General features: G+C 44.1%; 1 protein-coding gene across 1 annotated transcript; it reads left to right on the forward strand.

Annotated features, from left to right (window-relative positions):
• The first annotated feature begins 12 nt into the window (after positions 1 to 12).
• LOC129855792 (protein NYNRIN-like) lies at positions 13 to 6991 on the forward strand. Its single transcript, XM_055923815.1, has one exon. It carries the CDS (start codon positions 78 to 80, stop codon positions 4224 to 4226), a length of 4149 nt encoding a protein of 1382 aa, XP_055779790.1. The 5' UTR covers positions 13 to 77; the 3' UTR covers positions 4227 to 6991.
• The last annotated feature ends 12729 nt before the right edge of the window (positions 6992 to 19720 follow it).

The following is a 19720-nucleotide window of genomic DNA, read 5'->3' on the forward strand; positions in this document are numbered from 1 at the left end:
CATGGCCCTGAAGCTGCCCACCACCACAGAACGAGTATGGGGGTCAACATTTTCCACTACACACCGAACCAACTATCATGTGTGAGGTGGAGGGAGTGACCCACCAATTTTTGGTAGATACAGGATGTACGTATTCTGCCATAAGATCTCGTCAACCACTCTCTTCGGAAACAATACAGGTGGTGGGGGTATCAGGAACACCCGAAGCACAGAACAAGACCATTCCATTGCTTTTCTCATGGGGCCCTTCCAATTTGAAGCATCAGTTCCTATACTGTCCCAATTGTCCAATCAACCTCCTAGGAAGGGATCTACTATGCAAACTGAAATGTTCAATTTACCTTACTGAGAAGGGCGTGGAGGTCTCCATTGATCCTATTCCTTCAACACCTGCCCACCCCGTCAGTGTACTGATGTTACCTATCATCCCAACCCCTGTGTTGTCAGCAACACAAGAAATCTATTGGCTAAAATGCATTGAGACAGGTCCTGGGACCCCGGAGGTCCAGTTTAAGTTCAATCAACTGAAATCACAGATTTATGCATTACACCCATACAAGACCCCACAAGCTGAAATTCACTGCACATTGAATGTGACAGACAATGACGTGAACACATACACCGATGACTGGGATGAGAACATGATGCACCTAACGCCATCCATCAGGTGTTGCACCATTGTGTGTGGACAAGAGGGGGTGGCAGCACCAGTTATCCTACCACCTCATTTGAAATCCTGGTACTTACTAGGGGAGGAGTCAGCTCCCCATGTTACACTAGCGGTGGGAAACGGTTTTGAAGCAAGGAGCCTGGGCCCTATGATCAGACGAGCATCCAAACTTCAGTGGGAACCCACCCAAACACCGGGAATAGACAAGGCCACCACTGAAAACATGTGGAGGTTCATGACTGTTGACACTGAAGAACACTGTCTTCCAGAACGACTGACCCTGCCAAGACACCATGGTAAGCCATACACCGACCACCCATCTACCAAAGCATTGATCTCCACCATAGATGAAAGGTTATGGACTCACACCCCTTTTGATGTGGGCCAACTACAGGTGACACCGGTCACCATCACCCTACTGAACCCAGATCAAATACCTGTCTACCGAACTCAATACCGGTTGAAACCCGAACAGATCATGGGGATCGAACCGACCATTGATGGGTTACTGAGAGCACAGGTTATCTATCGAACTGTATCTCCATGGAACACGCCGATTCTACCAGTGCTGAAAGCCGGAGGAGAAACATACCGGATGGTTCAAGACTTCCGAGCAGTAAATGACGTTACTGCACCAATAGACCTACCTGTCCCTGACCCTCACATCACTCTGAGCAACCTGTCTCCAAAACACCAATACTTCACGGTGGTGGATTTGGCTAATGCTTTCTTCAGCATCCCACTTGATGAAGCCTCTCAGCCACTCTTTGCTTTCACGTATGAACATCATCAGTACACTTATTTTGTTCTTCCACAGGGTTATAGGTGTTCACCCGGAATATTCAATCATATCCTAAAGACACACCTGGCAGAGTTGAAAATCCCAGAAGGTGTGATACTAATCCAATATGTAGATGACCTTTTGCTGGGGGCTCCCACGTCGGATCTCTGCCTTCAGATGACAAAAACACTACTGGACTTACTGGCCGACAAAGGATACAAAGTCAAAATGAGCAAAGTCCAGACCTGTCGCAGAACTGTCCTTTTCCTTGGCAGAGAAATCTCAGGAGAAGGAGCAGGACTCTCCAAAAGCCACAGAGACTCGATACTTCATCATCCACGCCCCATCACGGTGTCAGGAATGTTGTCTTTCCTTGGCTTGACAGGGTACAGCCGAACACACATCCCAGACTACACTGCCAGAACTGAGCCACTGAGAGAAATAGTGCGAGAGGCGGGACCAAGGAACCTACACTCGTCATTGACATGGACCACTGAAGCATCAAAGGCGTTTGCACTCTTGAAAACAGATCTCTCAGTGGCAGCAGCATTGACATCACCTGACTACAAAAACAAATTCCATCTGGATGTTTCTGAAAAGGAAGGATTCACATCATCCATCCTTTTTCAGAAACAAGAGGGGGAGAGAAGAGTGTTGATGTATCACTCCTCCAAATTGGACCACATTGAAGTAGGACAAACCACGTGTTCCAGGTATGTGGCTGCAGTGGCAAAAGCTATTGAAAAAACAGCCCACCTGGTAATGTGTCATCCATTGGAGATTCACACCCACCATGGGGTTGCAGCATATCTGATGAGCAAAGAATTCACGTTCAGCGCTGAAAGAAAAACGAAAATCCAGAATAAATGCACACAATCTCACATCACATTTGTCAACACTGACAAAAACATGGCAGACGCACTCAATGCTGAAGAAGGTCTGCCCCACTCCTGTGCAGAAAGAGCTGCACAAGAATTGAAACTGAGACCTGACCTGGGGAACGAACCACTCACCAACCCGGACCTATGGTTATACACAGATGGATGCTGCTATAGAGGAGAGGAAGGGAACATAGCAGCATACGCAGTGGTGCAGCAGCTCCCGGATAGATCACATGTGACTTTGGAATCTGCCATCATCACACAACCTGCATCAGCCCAGCTAGCTGAAATCATAGGGTTGACACAAGCTCTGGAAAGAGCTGAAGGAAAGACTGTAAACATCTACACCGACTCAGCGTATGCTCATGGAGCAGTCCATACTGATGGACCACAATGGGTTAGACGCAACTTCACCACCACAGGAAACATGCCAATCAAACACAAGACACAGATGGAAAAACTGATTAAATCAGTCTCATTACCTAAGAAGGTGGCCATCATGAAGTGCAAAGGACATCAACAACTGAAAAACAGAATCAGCGAGGGAAATGATGCAGCTGACAGAGCAGCCAAGAAAGCTGCTGGATACACCCCGAGACAAATGATACTTCAGATTCAACCAGCTCGGACTGAGCTCACAGGGAAACACATAAAAGAACTCCAGTTTTCAGCAGGACCCTATGAACACTCAGTATGGGGACAGAAAGGGGCCACCAAAGGACCTGATGAACTGTGGAGATGCCATGATGGCAGACTAGTGGCCCCTGCAAACCTCTGTCCAGAACTATTACGAGAAGCTCATGGGCCCACACACGAAGGCAAACTGAAAACTTTACAGAAGGTGTCCCACATCTGGTGGCACCCCCACATGAAAGACATGACAGATTTGTTTTGTGACGAGTGTAGCATTTGTGGTAGCCACAATCCAAAGAAACCATATCAAACGCCCATGGGTTCATACCCAGTCCCAAATGCTTGTTTTCAGGACATCAGCATAGATTACACAGATATGGGGCAAGACAATGTGACAAATGGGAAAAGGTACCTGTTAGTTATGGTAGACAGGTTCTCTAAATGGGTTGAGGCAATACCAACAGCAAGGGAGGATGCAAAGTCGGTCATTAAGTGGCTGCAAACCGAACTCATACCAAGGTACGGAGTCCCCAGGCAAATCAGATCCGACAATGGATCCCACTTCAGTAACAAACACCTGAGACAGGTGGAGGAAAGATTTGGCATTGTACACAAATTTGGCTCAGTGTATAGGCCCCAATCGCAGGGCCTCGTGGAACGCTCAAATCAAACTCTTAAGGCTAAGATAGCTAAGGTATGTGCAGGTTCGAAGTTGACATGGGTTGAAGCCCTGCCCCTGGCATTGATGGCCATGAGAGCTTCGCCAGGTGCAGGCACCCATCTCTCTCCTCATGAGATAATGACTGGGAGGGTCATGCCTGGTCCACCGAGGGAGGGAGGTCATATGCCCCCCCTCGATGTACAACAAATTGAAATGTCTGAATATGTGAGAAAACTGACGGAACTTTCTGCAGCTCTCTCCAAACAGATTCACAAGGTCCAGCAGGGGGAGCTGACGGGAGATCCGGCATCATTGAAGGTAAAAGTTGGTGACTGGGTAAGGGTGAGAGTCCACAAGAGAAAGTGGCTAGAACCCAGGTGGACTGGACCGTACGAAGTGGGGGAGGTTACTTCACACTCAGTCCAGGTCAAAGGTAAATCGGGCGCACCTTGGCATCACCTTACACATTGTACACCAGCCCCAACTCCTTCTAGAACTCTGACTGAAGTCAGGGCCGATTTGGCAAATCTCAATTCGACCCCAAACAAGCAAACCTTAGTTGGTGAAAATGGGACGCCAGCCCCAGTTTCCACGAACTAAGGCTATTCACTTAGGACCGGGATATCTCACTCCCTGGGAAAGAATGGGAATTTCAGGTCCCTTGTTTGTTATTTTCATAATCATTATGGGAGTGTCCCTAGGAACTTTCACATGGCTCATACAACAGCTCACACATCCAACCCTCTCACATCATACAACCACTAATGCCACGTCTAACATTACCCTCGATCTCACCAGTCCCGTTATACACAAACGTAGCACTACACCCACAGACCAACCATGTACTCCAACAAAGGTTAGAAGCATCACCTTATGTGTACCCTCTAATGCAACCACTACCATCACACTGACTTGGGGAGTATTGGGAAAAGCTAGGAATGGCCTGGGAGGGCATGCTTTAGAGTACACCAGATTTGACTGGTATATGACAAAAGGGGGGTTTCAGGAGTGGACATGGAAGAGCCTGGTCGCTGAGACTGGTCCTGACTGGTCCAGTTATTCATCAGGGCAAGCAGTTCTTAGCTGGCGACAAAGATTAACATTGACTAGGACTAAATTGCGTAATTGGGGTCTATCGCTAATTATCCGACCAGGTACTGGGACGGGTTGTCAGGATTTTATATTAGCACCTCAGGTAGAGTCTAGCCAGGATCTACTATATTGGCCATTAAAAATCTGCATTACACAGCAGGCTCAGCCCTCTGCTATTTCTGACAGGTTTACTGTATTAAAATCTAAGGGGAAGGGTGAGTGGGTTCCTATTAATATGGTCACCACTCCTACTACCCCTGATGATACCATTCTTACTGTCACCGGAATCTCAGGATTCACTAACAATTGGCTTTTATTGACTGAACAAGCAGCTAACACAACCCTGAAAAGCTGTGTTGTTTGCATGGGAGCTAGACCATTGCTCCGCATAGTCCCAGCCGCTATTAGCGGAGACTGTCTAATACCCCTTATGGAAAGATACAACCCACCTGAGAAGTGTTCACAGTGGGACGCTGTTTATCCAGTAGTCACCACGGCTGTCAAGAAACCGTTATTCTCCTCCAGTGTGGCTAGAGCTAATTTTACATGCATAACCATGACAGTTGGAGGGACATTCTTGGGTAAGCTCCCTGCTAGATGGTGCGGGTACACTTTCATGCTCACGGCAATCTTTAAACCAGTGTCTAGAGCTGATGTGTGGTGGTGGTGTGGGGGAACTAGTCTGTTTGACAGACTTCCCCTCAATGCCACTGGTACTTGTGGACTTGTAACTCTTTTGTTGCCCATCTCTGTATACCCCATAGGCGTCCAAGATCTGCTCACCCGTATACAAGCCCTGGGTCCTGAATATTGGCCTATCAGGACCAAGCGCACGGTGGGCCCTTCTGCTGGGGACCCAACTTACATTGATGCAATTGGTGTCCCCAGGGGGGTACCAGATAAGTATAAACTGGTTGACCAAGTGGCCGCAGGTTTTGAATCATCATTTTGTTGGTGGTGTACAGTTAATAAAAATGTGGACAGAATTAACTACATTCATTTTAATGTCCAGAAACTGGGCAATTGGACTCAACAAGGCTTCGAGGCAGTCCATGGACAATTGGCAGCTACGTCCCTGATGGCATTTCAAAATAGAATCGCGGTTGATATGTTATTGGCTGAACGGGGGGGGGTCTGTGCAATGTTTGGTGAACAGTGTTGTACTTTCATTCCCAATAACACAGCTACGGATGGGAGTCTAACTGTAGCATTGGAGGGACTTCGTACCCTTAATGGTAAGATGAAACAGCATTCTGGAGTGGACACTACTATGTGGGACTCATGGATGGATGCTTTTGGTAAATATAAGACGCTGGTTTCCTCCATCCTAGTATCAATTTCTGTTTTTGCGGCCATTCTTGTACTTTGTGGATGCTGTTGCATACCATGTGCGCGCACGCTTGCTAGCCGTGTTATAACTGCCGCCATAGACCCTAATCAGGAAAGGGCCCAAATGTTCCCATTGCTTGATGATGGGGAAGCTGGACCTGTCTATCTATTTGAGGACTAAGATACTTTTATGTCACGTCTCTTGTGAGACGTGAAGAGAGGGAATCAAAAATTTGTCTTCTGACAAATTTTATCCCTTAGCTTAGTCTTTTTATACTTTTATGTCACGTCTCTTGTGAGACGTGAAGAGAGGGAATCAAAAATTTGTCTTCTGACAAATTTTATCCCTTAGCTTAGTCTTTTTATACTTTTATGTCACGTCTCTTGTGAGACGTGAAGAGAGGGAATCAAAAATTTGTCTTCTGACAAATTTTATCCTTTAGTTTTGTCTTTTATATACTTTTATGTCACGTCTCTTGTGAGACGTGAAGAGGGGGATTTGTAAGAAATTGTATTAGATATTGGTAACTTGTTTTAACAACTTCTCAACATTACCTATAAGTTGACACAACATACACACCCCCTCTTTCTCTTGGACATATGCTGGACACATAGGACATATACACGGCACCCACAATTCCCCTCCCCCATGACAATCACACAGACACACCCAACCCATGGTTGGACCTCAGGACAAAGAACTCTCAGGAACCAATGGAACGTGGACACCAGGCCTGATCAGGACTACCCAAGACCCAGATCGACCAACCGGAAGGCCGGACTCGCAGATCTACCTACTTTGCTTGTTGACTATATAGTACTGAACATTTCTGGAAACTGTCTCTTTCCCGGACGATTCACTAGGAGTCAGACTGAAAGAGCCTTGCTGCAAGATTTTACTAAGATATCTTTACATGTAATTAAAACGGCCTTATTATAAAATATCCACCTCGTCCTATTGTCTCCTCTTGTTCTCCTGTCAACAGTAAACGTTTTATTAACAATGGTCCTTTGTAGTCTTTTCTGTTATGGTCCTTTGTAGTCTTTGCTGTTATGGTCCTTTGTAGTCTTTTCTGTTATGGTCCTTGGTGTTATGGTTTTTGTTGTTATGGCCTTAGGACCATATGACATATATGTTTTTAAGTACATTGTGGTCTTTAATGTCTTACATTGTTGTGTAGTCTGTACTATGCATGTTAGAGGTAAATGTCATGTTTATGACATGGCTTATGAAGAATCTGACTCACTAAAAAAGCATTTCCCCCCTCTGGGCCACCGTAGAGAAGTATCAGTAAGATTGGCCCATGATGCTGACCTATATAAAAGTTATCCTACATGACTTAGTGAGTATCTCGTCTAGCTAATGAGCAGTAGCAAGAGAGAGAAGAGTTACGTGAGTAATACCTGAAGCTTTTGGCCTAATTAAGAAGGGGATTAAACTATAAGGGACATTTAATTCCGCACGCAATTACAATTAGAATTTTGATTGTATATAGTATATTACTGTCGAAGAAGTCAAAGGGAAGTGAGGCCTTGCACCAGCGCAGTTCTGTTCAGTTACTAGTCTTAGCGTATTATTAGTGTATCAATTAACTTGTTATGTCAACTTGAGTTGCTTTTCGTACAATATAGTCATGACTACCCATACATACACTGAGTGTACAAAACATTAGGACCTCTTTCCATGACATAGACTGACCAGGTGAATTCAATTGAAAGCTCTGATCCCGTATTGATGTCACCTGTTAAATCCACTTCAATCAATGTAGACGATGGGGCAGAGGCAGGTTAAAGAAGGATTTTCCTGAATTGTGTATGTGTAACATTCAAAAATATTTAAGTGTCTTTGAACTGGGTATGATAGTAGGTGCCAGGCGCAACGGATTCAAGAACTTCAATGCTTCAATGCTTTCATGCTCAACAGTTTCCCGTGCGTATCAAGAATGCCACTGTAGAGTAGGCCAGACGGCTAAACCGAAAAACCTAACCTAAATAAAACGATGGCGGAGCCGCAAGGGTGTTGATTTACATAGTGATTCCGGAAGAAAAACTGTTCTGCCACCAAAAGTATACATTATAGAAGCTAAAATATAAATAACAATGCTGCCCCATCAACAGCTCAGTAAAAAATGGTCCGTCACCCCTCTGAACTGAAAGAGAGGATCCTTTATGGGAGGGGCTTCGGGGGAATCCGTTTATCATGATACAATATAACACAATATAACACATTTACAAAATGCCATCACTACTGACACGGTGTGCTCCAATTTGCCCATTCCCATAAACCAGCCATTCGGTACAGGCACTACAAAGCCAGCCCGATTGCCGTAGCTCTGGTGCGTATCCCAGCATACCCGGAAGCTACAGAGACGTAGAGAGAGGAACAGAAACAAACAAATCTCGCACTCATCCATAACATTGATAAGTATATTGAACGCTTGTCTGTATATTCTTCATAACATAACAAACTGTTACTGACGGAAGGTAAGAATAAAGTGTGTCGTGTATGTACTAAGATAGCGAAGTTAGCAATGTGGGTCGACACACAAGTGAACGTAGCTGATAACGGAGCAGGGAGGGGGCGATATGTGTGCCTGCGGCCAGTGTCGGACTTCCCCGTCACAACCACCCAAAGGACATCCAGCCAACTTGACACAACTGTGGGAAGCATTGGAGTCAACATGGGCCAGCATAACTATGGCACGCTTTCGACACCTTGTAGAGTCCATGCCCTGACGAATTAAGGCTGGTCTGAGGGCAAAAGGGGGTGCAACTCAATATTAGGAAGAGGTTCTAAATGTTTTGTACACTGTGTATATTTAAGTAGCCATTCATTTTTATTAATTTTAATTTTATTTAACTAGGCAAGTCAGTTAAGAACAAATTCTTATTTTACAATGACAGCCTAGGAACAGTGGGTTAACTGCCTTGTTCAGCGGCAGAACGACAGATTTTTACCTTGTCAGCTCGGGGATTTGATCTTCCTTTCAGTTACTAGTCCAACGCTCTAACCACTAGGCTACCTGCCACCCCTTATTGTTATGATTCTTTATTATAATGATTTCCTCTTGACCTTTTGTTCAACTGTTATGCCATATGACATTACTATTACCCCCACTGTAGGCTCTAACCATTGTCAGGGGGACTAACAGAGAGCGCAGCCTCACCGTTACCTACAATTAAAATCTAATTATCTCCTGTGGGGCTGATCAACGGTGGCCCTTTGTACGCGGTTTAATCGTAGCCTCTCGCTAGCAGCCCGACAGTAGGTTAGCCAGGGCTATATGGGCCAATACCCCATGGCCAAATCAATTCTAGTCGACATTCACGTTGAAGAACCGAAGTCGTTGACCCTGTATTAAAACCCACTGTGGATTTATATTGAATCCCATGGGGGTTGGCGAACAAAACGATCAAATACATTGGTCCAACAAGGACAGTGTCCAACAATGTGTTATCTAAAAAACTATCTCCCCCCCCCCCCATCTATACACCACCTGCTTTCAGCGTAAAAAGGATTCTTCACGGTTTTGATAAATCGTTGCATGCACAGAGGCACTTGGCAACCCAGTGCCAAGGAAATGATGAATTGGGCATGACACGCGAGTTGTTCACTTAAAGAATGATAATGCCCTCACTTTCTGAGGAGCTCCATTCTTTCCCATAATGCAGGATGATACGGTTGGTGGATGACGCGCCAGGTCCCCACAGCGGAGCACCTACTCTATACAGGAGAAATAACAGATTGATGATCGGTTTGAGTTAACCTTCCACTCATCCCTAGCTGTCTGAGCAGACTTGGCATATCAGCCTGACCAGAAGTGTTTTGCTTAACATGGCAACTTAGCCAAAAAGCCCAGAGCCTGAAGCGAAATCAGACCCTTTGTTAACTGACTGGCCACGTAATAAAAACGTCTTCAACCATCAGGCAAGAAAAAAAGAAAAAGCGTCGGTAACGTCATCCTGCAGACGTAGGATACGTCCCAAATGGCACCCTATGTCCTATATATTCTCCTATAGGCCCTGGTCAAAAGTATTGCACTACAAAGGGAATATGTTTCCATTTGGGATGCACACTTTTTTTCATTGCGGTCTGGTTGTGCGGCCCAGTTGGGTTGCTGCGGTTCTATTTCTCTCCTCCCCTGCTGCAGAGCGAGCGCGCCAGGCCTCCTTTGATATCTTCCCACGCTGGATCTGAGCCATGCCGGCTTCAATGGAAACTCGGTGTCTCCCAGGCAGCGCCGGCTCAGTCGGCGGGAGACCTACACCATGCCACTCGCCATACACCGCTAGCCGTATCACACCGATGGGTGTCCCAGCCCCACTCACAAAAAGGAAGGAATGGATGAAGGGAGGGAAAGCAATTAAACACGAGTCAAATGTGTTTTGTAATCAACTCATTGAGGGGATTTGGAGGGAATGGAAGTTCCAAGGATATCGTTCCTTCCCGCTTGACGAATTGATCGTCTTGGTAGAGACTGTTCTGTGTGTTGAGTTTTGAGCATGCATTTTTTCCCCCACAGGCCTAAAACAGGAAATGCCAATTGTATACTGCTACTAGGCCTAAATGAAAATTGTGCTTGATTCAAACCAGTAGAGACACAATACAAAAGCTCAATGATATTTGATTTTCTAAATTATGCAGGCCTAAGAATATTGCAAGTTAGAGTTTTCCATCATGAATCTTGTTTTGGTGGCAGCTCTGCAGAGTGGTCACTAGCTGGCACAGGCACGGTTTTGTACCTAACCTTAAATCACACTGCAACCATTAATGTCTAACCCTAACCTCAAATGAAGACCAAAAAGCTAATTTTCTATTTTCCATGACGTTTTACAATATATCAAAAGGGGAAATGGCTCAGTTATGCTTCCAGGACATGACTCATGACAATACACGTCAACCTGCGTGAATAGCCTTCCTATTAGTTATGTCAACCTTTATTTTAATTTTATACTGTCTGCATATCTAGCAAAACAGTAGAGTTGGAATAACGGCCTATTCACCCGACTTGGCCCGAACATCAGGACACTGCAACTCGGAGATAATTATATTATGGAGCTGTACCCTGTCAGGAGAGTACCCATTATTTAATTTCCAATGTAATATTTTCCCCTGATTGAATCAATTGTGCATGATAATTGAGACTGAGCGTTTCCATTAAGACTGCGATTTCCAACAAGCAACCCATCGGCGAACGAACGTAGAGGCAAAAGCGTGTGAAATGGGGTAAAGGTATTTGACTCTTGCATAAATTACACAATCAGGTGCAGTGAAGCCGACAGGCCCGACACTCTTCTCCCAACCCCACTACAGTCCCACCCCCAATCTACTCCACAGCACTTCAGTCAGAGGTAAAAATGTCCTACCCGTTACACCTACAACCGACGTGGCATTGACGTAATTTGACATTGTGTGACAGGTTCGCGACCAAGGTGTCCGCCCAGTTGTGATGAGACCAGACGAAGGGGCGTAATGGTATGCGGATGAGGAGCCGAATGTGATCTTATCGTGTCAAATGTGAAATTAATATTTCAGAGACAACCTCAAGTACCTTTTCAGTCACAGTAAAGCTGAGAGAGAATGGACAGAAGGGAGGAAGGAAGAGAAGAGCAGAGATGGAGGGGGGGGGGGGTGAGATCATCTGGGAGACAGTAAAAGAGAGAGAGTGGGTAGAGAGAGGTCAGAGAGGAAAGGACAGAAAGACAGGAGGGCAGACAAAGAGGAGAGAAGAAGGGAACTTTAAAGTGATGCAGAGTGCCTTGGACAATGAGCCCTGTTTGGGGCGATGAGAGATCCAGACTCCAAAAGACAAGAGAAACAGTGGAGGCGAAGACATGCTTGATCACTCAGTCATTGATTGATGAAGCATCAATGTAGAAAAAAAAACTCTGTACCAAAATTCCAACTTTCAAGTGCAAATGTCCTAATCAGCATATCAATGAAATTGTGCTCTAAGGCAATAAACTCACTTTAAATTAGCGGGCGTAGTGTGCTTTCAAAAGGAAAGTCGTTATGGAGTCAAACTATAAATATGCCCGGTTTCTTTGTTCTTAAGATGCCCATTGTGGGAAACTGTAAAACCCCCCCCACAGGCATTGTGGACAGGAGGATTATAGACAAAGAACCTAAAACAAGAGTACACATGCACATGACATCACATATTTATCATTGCACTCTTTGTGTCCACGAGAAAGTCATAGATGTTGGGTTTAATTTGAGATATTTTATCAGCTAAGCAATCCAAACAGGGCTCTATCGAAATACAAAAATTCTGCTGGCGGCCTGAATAGTATTTTGGCCTTGGGTTTAGTGTTTAGAGATCAACTGAATAGAACTTGCCACCATTTGCCCCCCAAAATCATTTTTTATATCAATTAATTGCAAATAGCTGTCTCTTATTCATGATGTCCTTGTACGGTAAAAAGGCGAGCTGTCTTGACTCGGCACCTTTCTATTGACTGTTTCTATCATCTCCGCACCGTAGGAGTTCTTTTAAATGACACCTTGGAAAGAGGATATAACAAACTGTCAGTCAAACAGCCTATGTGCTATCCTTATGTAGTGTCAATGTGTTTGCAAATACTCCAACGTCTATAAGGCATATAAATATACAGTGCCTTCCCCTTTACTTTTTCCACATTTTGTTACATTACAGCCTTATTCTAAAATGGATTCAATTGTTTTTTCCTCATCAATCTACAGACAATACCCCATAATGACAAAGCAAAACCAGTTTTTTTTTTTATTTTTTTTTTTACATTTTTGCTTTATTTATTAAAACCCCCCGGAAATATCACATTTACATAAGTATTCAGACCCTTTACTCAGTCATTTGAAGCACCTTTGGAAGCGATTAAAGCATTGAGTCTTCTTGGGTATGAAGCTACAAGCTTGGAACACCTGTATTTGGGGAGCTTTTCCCATTCTTCTCTGCAGATCCTCTCATGCTCTGTCAGGTTGGATGGGGAGAGTCGCTGCACAGCAATTTTCAGGTCTCTCCAGAGATGTTAGATCTGGTTCAAGTCCAGCGCTCTGGAGCAGGTTTTCATCAAGGATCTCTCTGTACTTTGCTCCATTTCCTTTCCCTCGATCCTGACTAGTCTCCCAGTCTCTGCCGCTGAAAAACATCCCCACAGAATGATGCTGCCACCACCATACTTCACCGTAGGGATGGCACCAGGTTTCCTCCAGACCTGATGCTTGGCATTCAGGCCAAAGTGTTTAGTACTGGTTTCATCAGACCATATAATCTTGTTTCTCATGGTCTGAGTGTCCTTTAGGAGCCTTTTGGGAAACTCCATGCGGGCTGTCATGTGCCTTTTACCGAGGAGTGGCTTCCGTCTTGCCCACTCTTCCATAAAGACCTGATTGGTGGAATGCTGCAGAGATGGTTGTCCTTCTGGAAGGTTCTCTCATTTCCACAGAGGAACTCTGGAGCTCTTTGTGTGACCTTTGGGTTCTTGGCCACCTCCATGACCAAGGCCCTTCTACCCCGATTGCTCAGTTTTGCCGGGAGGCAAGCTCTATGAAGAATCTTGGTGGTTCCAAACTTCTTCCATTCAAGAATGATGGAGGCCACTTTGTTCTTGGGGACCTTCAATGCTGCAGACATTTTTTAGTACCCTTCTCCAGATCTGTGCCTCGACACAATCCTATCTCGGAGCACTACGGAAAATATCTTCGACCTCATGGCTTGGGTTTCACTCTGACATGCACTGTCAACAGTGGGACCTTATATAGACAGTTGTGTGCCATTCCAAATTATGTCCAATCAATTGAATTTACCACAGGTTGACTCCAATCAAGTTGTAGAAACATTTTCAGGATGATCAATTGAAACAGGATGCACCTGCGCTAAATTTCGAGTCTCATAGCAAAGGGTCTGAATACTTATTTAAATAAGATAATTCTGTTTTACATTTTTATTGCATTTGCAAAAATGTCATAACTGTTTTGGCTTTGTCATTATGGGTTATTGTGTGTAGATCGATCAGGAAACATTTTTATTTGATCAATTTTAGAATAAGGCTGTAATTTAACAAAATGTTGAAAAAGTCAAAGGATCTGAGTTCTTTCTGAACGTGCTGTGTAGCAGACGTGTCATAGATGTTCTTAATCTGGCTTCAAACTTCAAAATATGCTCTGTCTTCACAGTCTATGATAATGCATGATAATGGATTATAGTAGATGTCTGCAAGTGGAGGAAAACGGACAAACAGGCAGATACTACTGGAACTTACTTGTCCAATAAGAAATGCACATTTTCGATTTCTGCTGCGTAATGTTTTGCTACAGTATGCACTACTGAATACGACCCAGAAAACCAGTGCCACATCGAACAGAACAAAACCAATACAGTAATCCACATGCCACCAATACCAGTGTCAGACCTCTTTTTATGTACTCAAAGATCCATTATTAGCATGTTTTAATTACTCCTATAAAAATTGTAGACTTTCAGGTACTCAATAAAAAGGGTCTGATTTCATTACTTCTGAATCAATGTTGTGATGTGAAAATCCTGGCGAATACTGGTTTTTCAGACATTGTTCATCCTGACCAGACAGGTTTTTTACATGGACGATATATTGGAGATAATATACGACAATTACTTGAAACAATTGATCATTTTGAAACATCAAAAATAACAGGCTTGGTCTTCATAGCTGAATTCGAAAAGGCGTTTGATAAAGTACGACTAGAATTTATATATCAATTCCTGGACTACTTTAATTTCGATGAATCTCTTATACAATGGGTTAAAGTTATGTACAGCGACCACAGGTGTAAAATAGTAAATAATGGTTCTTTCTCAGAAAGTATTGAGCTTTTAAGAGGAGTAAAACAAGGCTGTCTGTTGTCTCCATATTTATTTATTATGGCCCTCGAAATGCTAGCTATTAAAATGAAATCCAACAAGAACATAAAGGGGTTAGAAATCCAGGGGTTGAAAACAAAAGTGTAAATTTGACCCAAAAAAATTCTAAGGTCCACAATCTGGATCCCTGCACAGTCTCAAAGAAGATCCTGATCACTGTTTTAGCCTCTCTGGACTAAACCCTAATTATGACAAGTGTATCATACTAAGCATTAGATCGTTCAAAGACACAATGTTTACAATACCTTGTAGGTTACCAATAAAATGGGCAGATGGTGAAGTAGACATATTTAGTATTCATAACTTAACAGAACCAATTTCAAAAGAATGTTTGCAAAAATGTACACGATTCTGCAACCATGGAGATGTAACAAAATTTATTTGATTAACTCTTTGGTCCTATCATATTTTAATAACTTACTAATGGCACTGCCTACTCGCAGACGTTTACCCTAGACATTTTTTAAATCATATGAGCAAAAGATATTTCACTTTATTTGGAATGCTAAGCCAGACAAATTTAAATGTGCCTATTTATATAATGAATATTAGTTTGTAGGGCTAAAATTATTAAAGCATTCATCCTCTCACTAAATGCTTCACTCATACATAAGTTATACTTAAAATCAAATGTTATTGGTCATGTACACATGGTTAGCAGATGTTAATGTGAGTGTAGAGAAATGCTTATGCTTCTAGTTCCGACCGTGCAGTAATATCTAACAAGTAATCGAACAATTTCACAACAACTACCTTATACACACAAGTGTAAAGGAATGAGTAAGAATATGGACTGTGGCGTACAGCAGGTCAGCCACCAGGGGGAGACTCGTCGAGGCCTGGTGACAGACGGAGTATACATCACGAGGCAATGGCTCCATCTGCTGGACGTGCCAGGTCTTGAAGGTCTACTAATTGGGGCTGATTGGGGAGTTGGTGAGTAATCAAGGGCTGATTGCTCACCAGCTGTACAAGCCTCATGAAGCTGCCAGAAGGGCAGTACACAGGAGAGGACTGGGGGAAGTAAGGTGACTTCCGTGTAGTTGGAGACGGTGCCCGAGCTAAGGCGTTTGTGTGCCAAACAGGACACAGCAAGACCCGGAGCCCAGAAGACGGTATCCCGGAGAGGGTCTCATGGGAGAGACCTATCCTTTTCTTTTGATTTGTTATTTAATAAACACCCTTGAAACCGAGCTAATCCTACTCTGTCCATGTCTGATCCCTGGTCTGCCACAGTACATATAAATATATGGATGAGTGATGGTCGAGCGGCATAGGCAAGATGCAGTAGATGGTATAGAGTACAGTATATACACATGAGATGAGTAATGTAGGGTATGTGAACATTATATGAAGTGGCATTGTTTAAAGTGACTAGTTATACATTTATTACATCCATTTTTTAATTATTAAAGTGGCTAGAGATTTGAGTCAGTATGTTGGCAGCAGTCACTCAATGTTAGTGATAGTTGTTTAACAGTCTGATGGCCTTGAGATAGTAGCTGTTTTTTAGCCTCTCGGTCCCAGCTTTGATGCATCTGTACTGACCTCGCCTACTGGATGAGAGCGGGGTGAACAGGCAGTGGCTCGGGAGGTTGTTGTCCTTGATGATCTTTTTGGCCTTCCTGTGACATCCGGTGGTGTAGGTGTTCTGGAGGGCAGGTAGTGTGCCCCTGGTGATGCGTTGTGCAGACCTCACTATCCTCTGGAGATCCTTATGGTTGTGGGCGGAGCAATTGTCGCACCAGTAACTTAAAACTTTCCACCTTCTCCACTGCTGTCCCGCCAATGTGGTGCTCCCTCTGCTGTTTCCTGAAGTCCACGATCATCTCTTTTGTTTTGTTGATGTTGAGTGTGAGGTTATTTTCCTGACACCACACTCAGAGGACCCTCACCTCTTCCCTTCTCGTCATTGCCATCTCGTCATTGTTGGTAATCAAGCCTACCACTGTAGTGTCGTCTGCAAACTTGATGATTGAGTTGGAGGTGTGCATGGCCGCGCACTCATGGGTGAACAGGGAGTACAGGAGAGGGCTGAGAATGCACCCTTGTGTGGCCCCAGTGTTGAGGATCAGCGGGGTGGAGATGTTGTTTCCTACCCTCACCACCTGGGGGCAGCCAGTCATTAAGTCCAAGACCCAGTTGCACAGTGCGCGGTCGAGATCCAGGGTCTCGAGCTTAATGACGAGTTTGGAGGGTACTATGGTGTTAAATGCTGAGCTGTAATCGATGAACAACATTCTCACATAAGTATTCCTCTTGTCCAGATGGCTTAGGGCAGTGTGATTGCGATTGCGTCGTCTGTGGACCTATTGGGGCAGTAAGCAAATTGGAGTGGGTCTAGGGTGTCAGGTAGGGTGTAGCTGATATGATCCTTGACTAGTCTCTCAAAGCACTTCATGATGACAGACGTGAGTGTTATGGCCCTCTTTAAGCATGTGGCAACAGCAAACTGGGACAGGAATTGATTGAATATGTCCGTAAACACATCAGCCAGCTGGTCTGCGCATGCTCTGAGGACACGGCTAGGGATGCCATCTGGGCCGGCAGCCTTGCGAGGGTTAACACGTTTAAATGTTTTACTCATGTTGTCTGCAGTGACGGAGAGCCTGCAGGTTTTGGTAGCGGGCCGTGTCAGTGGCACTGTATTGTTCTCAAAACGAGCAAAGAAGTTGTTTAATTTGTCTGGGAGCAAGACATCGATATCCATGACGGGGCTGGTTTTCTTTCTGTAATCTGTGATTGACTGTAGACCCTGCCACATACGTCTTATTTCTGAGCTGTCTAATTGCAACTCTACTTTGTCTCTATACTGAAGCTTAGCTTGTTTGATTGCCTTGCGAAGGGAAGAGCTACACTGTTTGTATTTCCGGTCGCCTTGCCATGATTAATGCAGTGGTACGTGCTTTCAGTTTTACGCGAATGCTGCCATCAATCCACGGTTTCTGATTGGGGAAGGTTTTAATAGTCACCGTGGGTACAACATCACCGATGCACTTGCTAATAAACTCGCTCACCGAATCTGCGTATACATCAATGTTGTCTGACCATATCCGGAACATATCCCAGTCCACGTGATCGAAGCAATCTTGAAGCATGGAATCCGATTTGTCGGACCAGCGTTGAACAGACCTGAGCACGGGCGTTTCCTGTTTTAGTGTCTGTCTGTAGGCTGGGAGCAACAAAATGGAGTCGTGGTCAGATTTGCCGATAGGAGGGCGAGGGAGGGTTTGTATGCGTCGTGGAAGATAGAGTAGCAATGAATGTTGCCAGTCCATGTCGCGCACTCGATATGCTGATCAAATTTAGGGAGCCTTGCTTTCAGATTAGCTTTGTTAAAATCCCCAGCTACAATAAATGCAACATCAGGATATATGGTTTTCAGTTTACATAGAGTCCAATAAAGTTCTTTCAGGGTGGTCGAGGTGTCTGCTTGGGGGAGAAATATACACGGCTGTGATTATAATCGAAGATAATTATCTTCGATTATATCTTCGATTATTATCATTTGATTGTAAGGAATTCTAGGTCAGGTGAACAAAAGGACTTGAGTTCCTGTATGTTGTTATGATCACACCACGGCTCGTTAATCAGAAAGCATATACACCCGCCTTTCTTCTAACCAGAGAGATGTTTGTTTCTGTCGGCGCGATGCGTGAAGAAACCGGGTGGCTGTACCGACTTTGATAACATATCCGAAGTGAGCCATGTTTCCGTGAAACAGAGATTGTGACAATCTCTGATTTCTCTCTGGAAGGCAACCCTTTCTCAAATTTCATCTACCTTGTTGTCAAGAGACTGGACATTGGCAAGTAATATACTCGGGATATTGGTAAGTTGACGTTGCTCTTATATCCAATAGTTCTTCCCGGCTGTATATAATAAGACTTAAGAATCTCTGTCGGCGCCATTCTAAACTGGTTCTGCAGTAGATTATTAAGAAACGCTCATCCTTTGTCCAAAAATGGCCTTTTTGCCTTTATACAGATTTTACAACTTCTCATTTCCGACTAATTTAAAATTCCACTTTGTTTAAAGTATCGCCCTTTCTTTAACAAGCCATAGAAAGCTGGTTCCAATTTAAATGTTATCCCCCAGAAAAGATACAACAAATATTATCGCTGCCTATGGTGCTTCAACAATGTACTGAGTGAAGGGTCTGAAAACTTATGTAAATACGGTATGTTCTTTTATTTAATATGTTTGCAAACATTTCTTAAAACCTGTTTTCACTTTGTCAGTATGGTATATTGTGTGTAGATTGATGAGAGAATATTTGTTTTTTAGAATAAGGCTGTAACGTAAGAAAATGTGGAGAAAGTGAATTACTCTGAATAGTTTCCGAATGCACTGTATGTACATCAGAGGAGTCTGGTGGGCGGAGCCATAGAAGGACGGGCTCATTGTAATGGCTGGAATGGAACCAATGGAACAGAGCCAAACATGTTGTTTCCATGTGTTTGTGTTTGGTACCATTCCATTGATTCCATTCTAGCCACTACAATGAGCCCGTCCTTCTATAACTCCTCCCACCAGTCTCTGCTAATGTACATGTAGGTAGGAGGTACTCAAGCAGGTACTGATTCCCTAAAAGGCACTCATTTCCTTAACTTACCAGTTTCTAGTAGTTCTAGACATGAAAAATAAGGTCTAGGCCCTGTGCCCGGCCTGCTGAAGACGGACGTTCTTCTCCCTCCTTGAGAAGCTGTTGAGCCCAGAATGTGGCAGAGAGAACAATGATAAGAGGGTTTCAGGAGAGGGGTGCTGTGCTTTTTCTAGTCTTGCGAAGTCACA

This window comes from Salvelinus fontinalis, chromosome 5, assembly GCF_029448725.1.
Source record: "Salvelinus fontinalis isolate EN_2023a chromosome 5, ASM2944872v1, whole genome shotgun sequence".
Lineage (NCBI taxonomy): Eukaryota > Metazoa > Chordata > Actinopteri > Salmoniformes > Salmonidae > Salvelinus > Salvelinus fontinalis.

What these genes read in the sequence shown, in the direction of transcription:
- LOC129855792 (XM_055923815.1), top strand. Translation starts at nt 78, where the DNA reads ATGTGTGAGGTGGAGGGAGTGACCCACCAATTTTTGGTAGATACAGGA.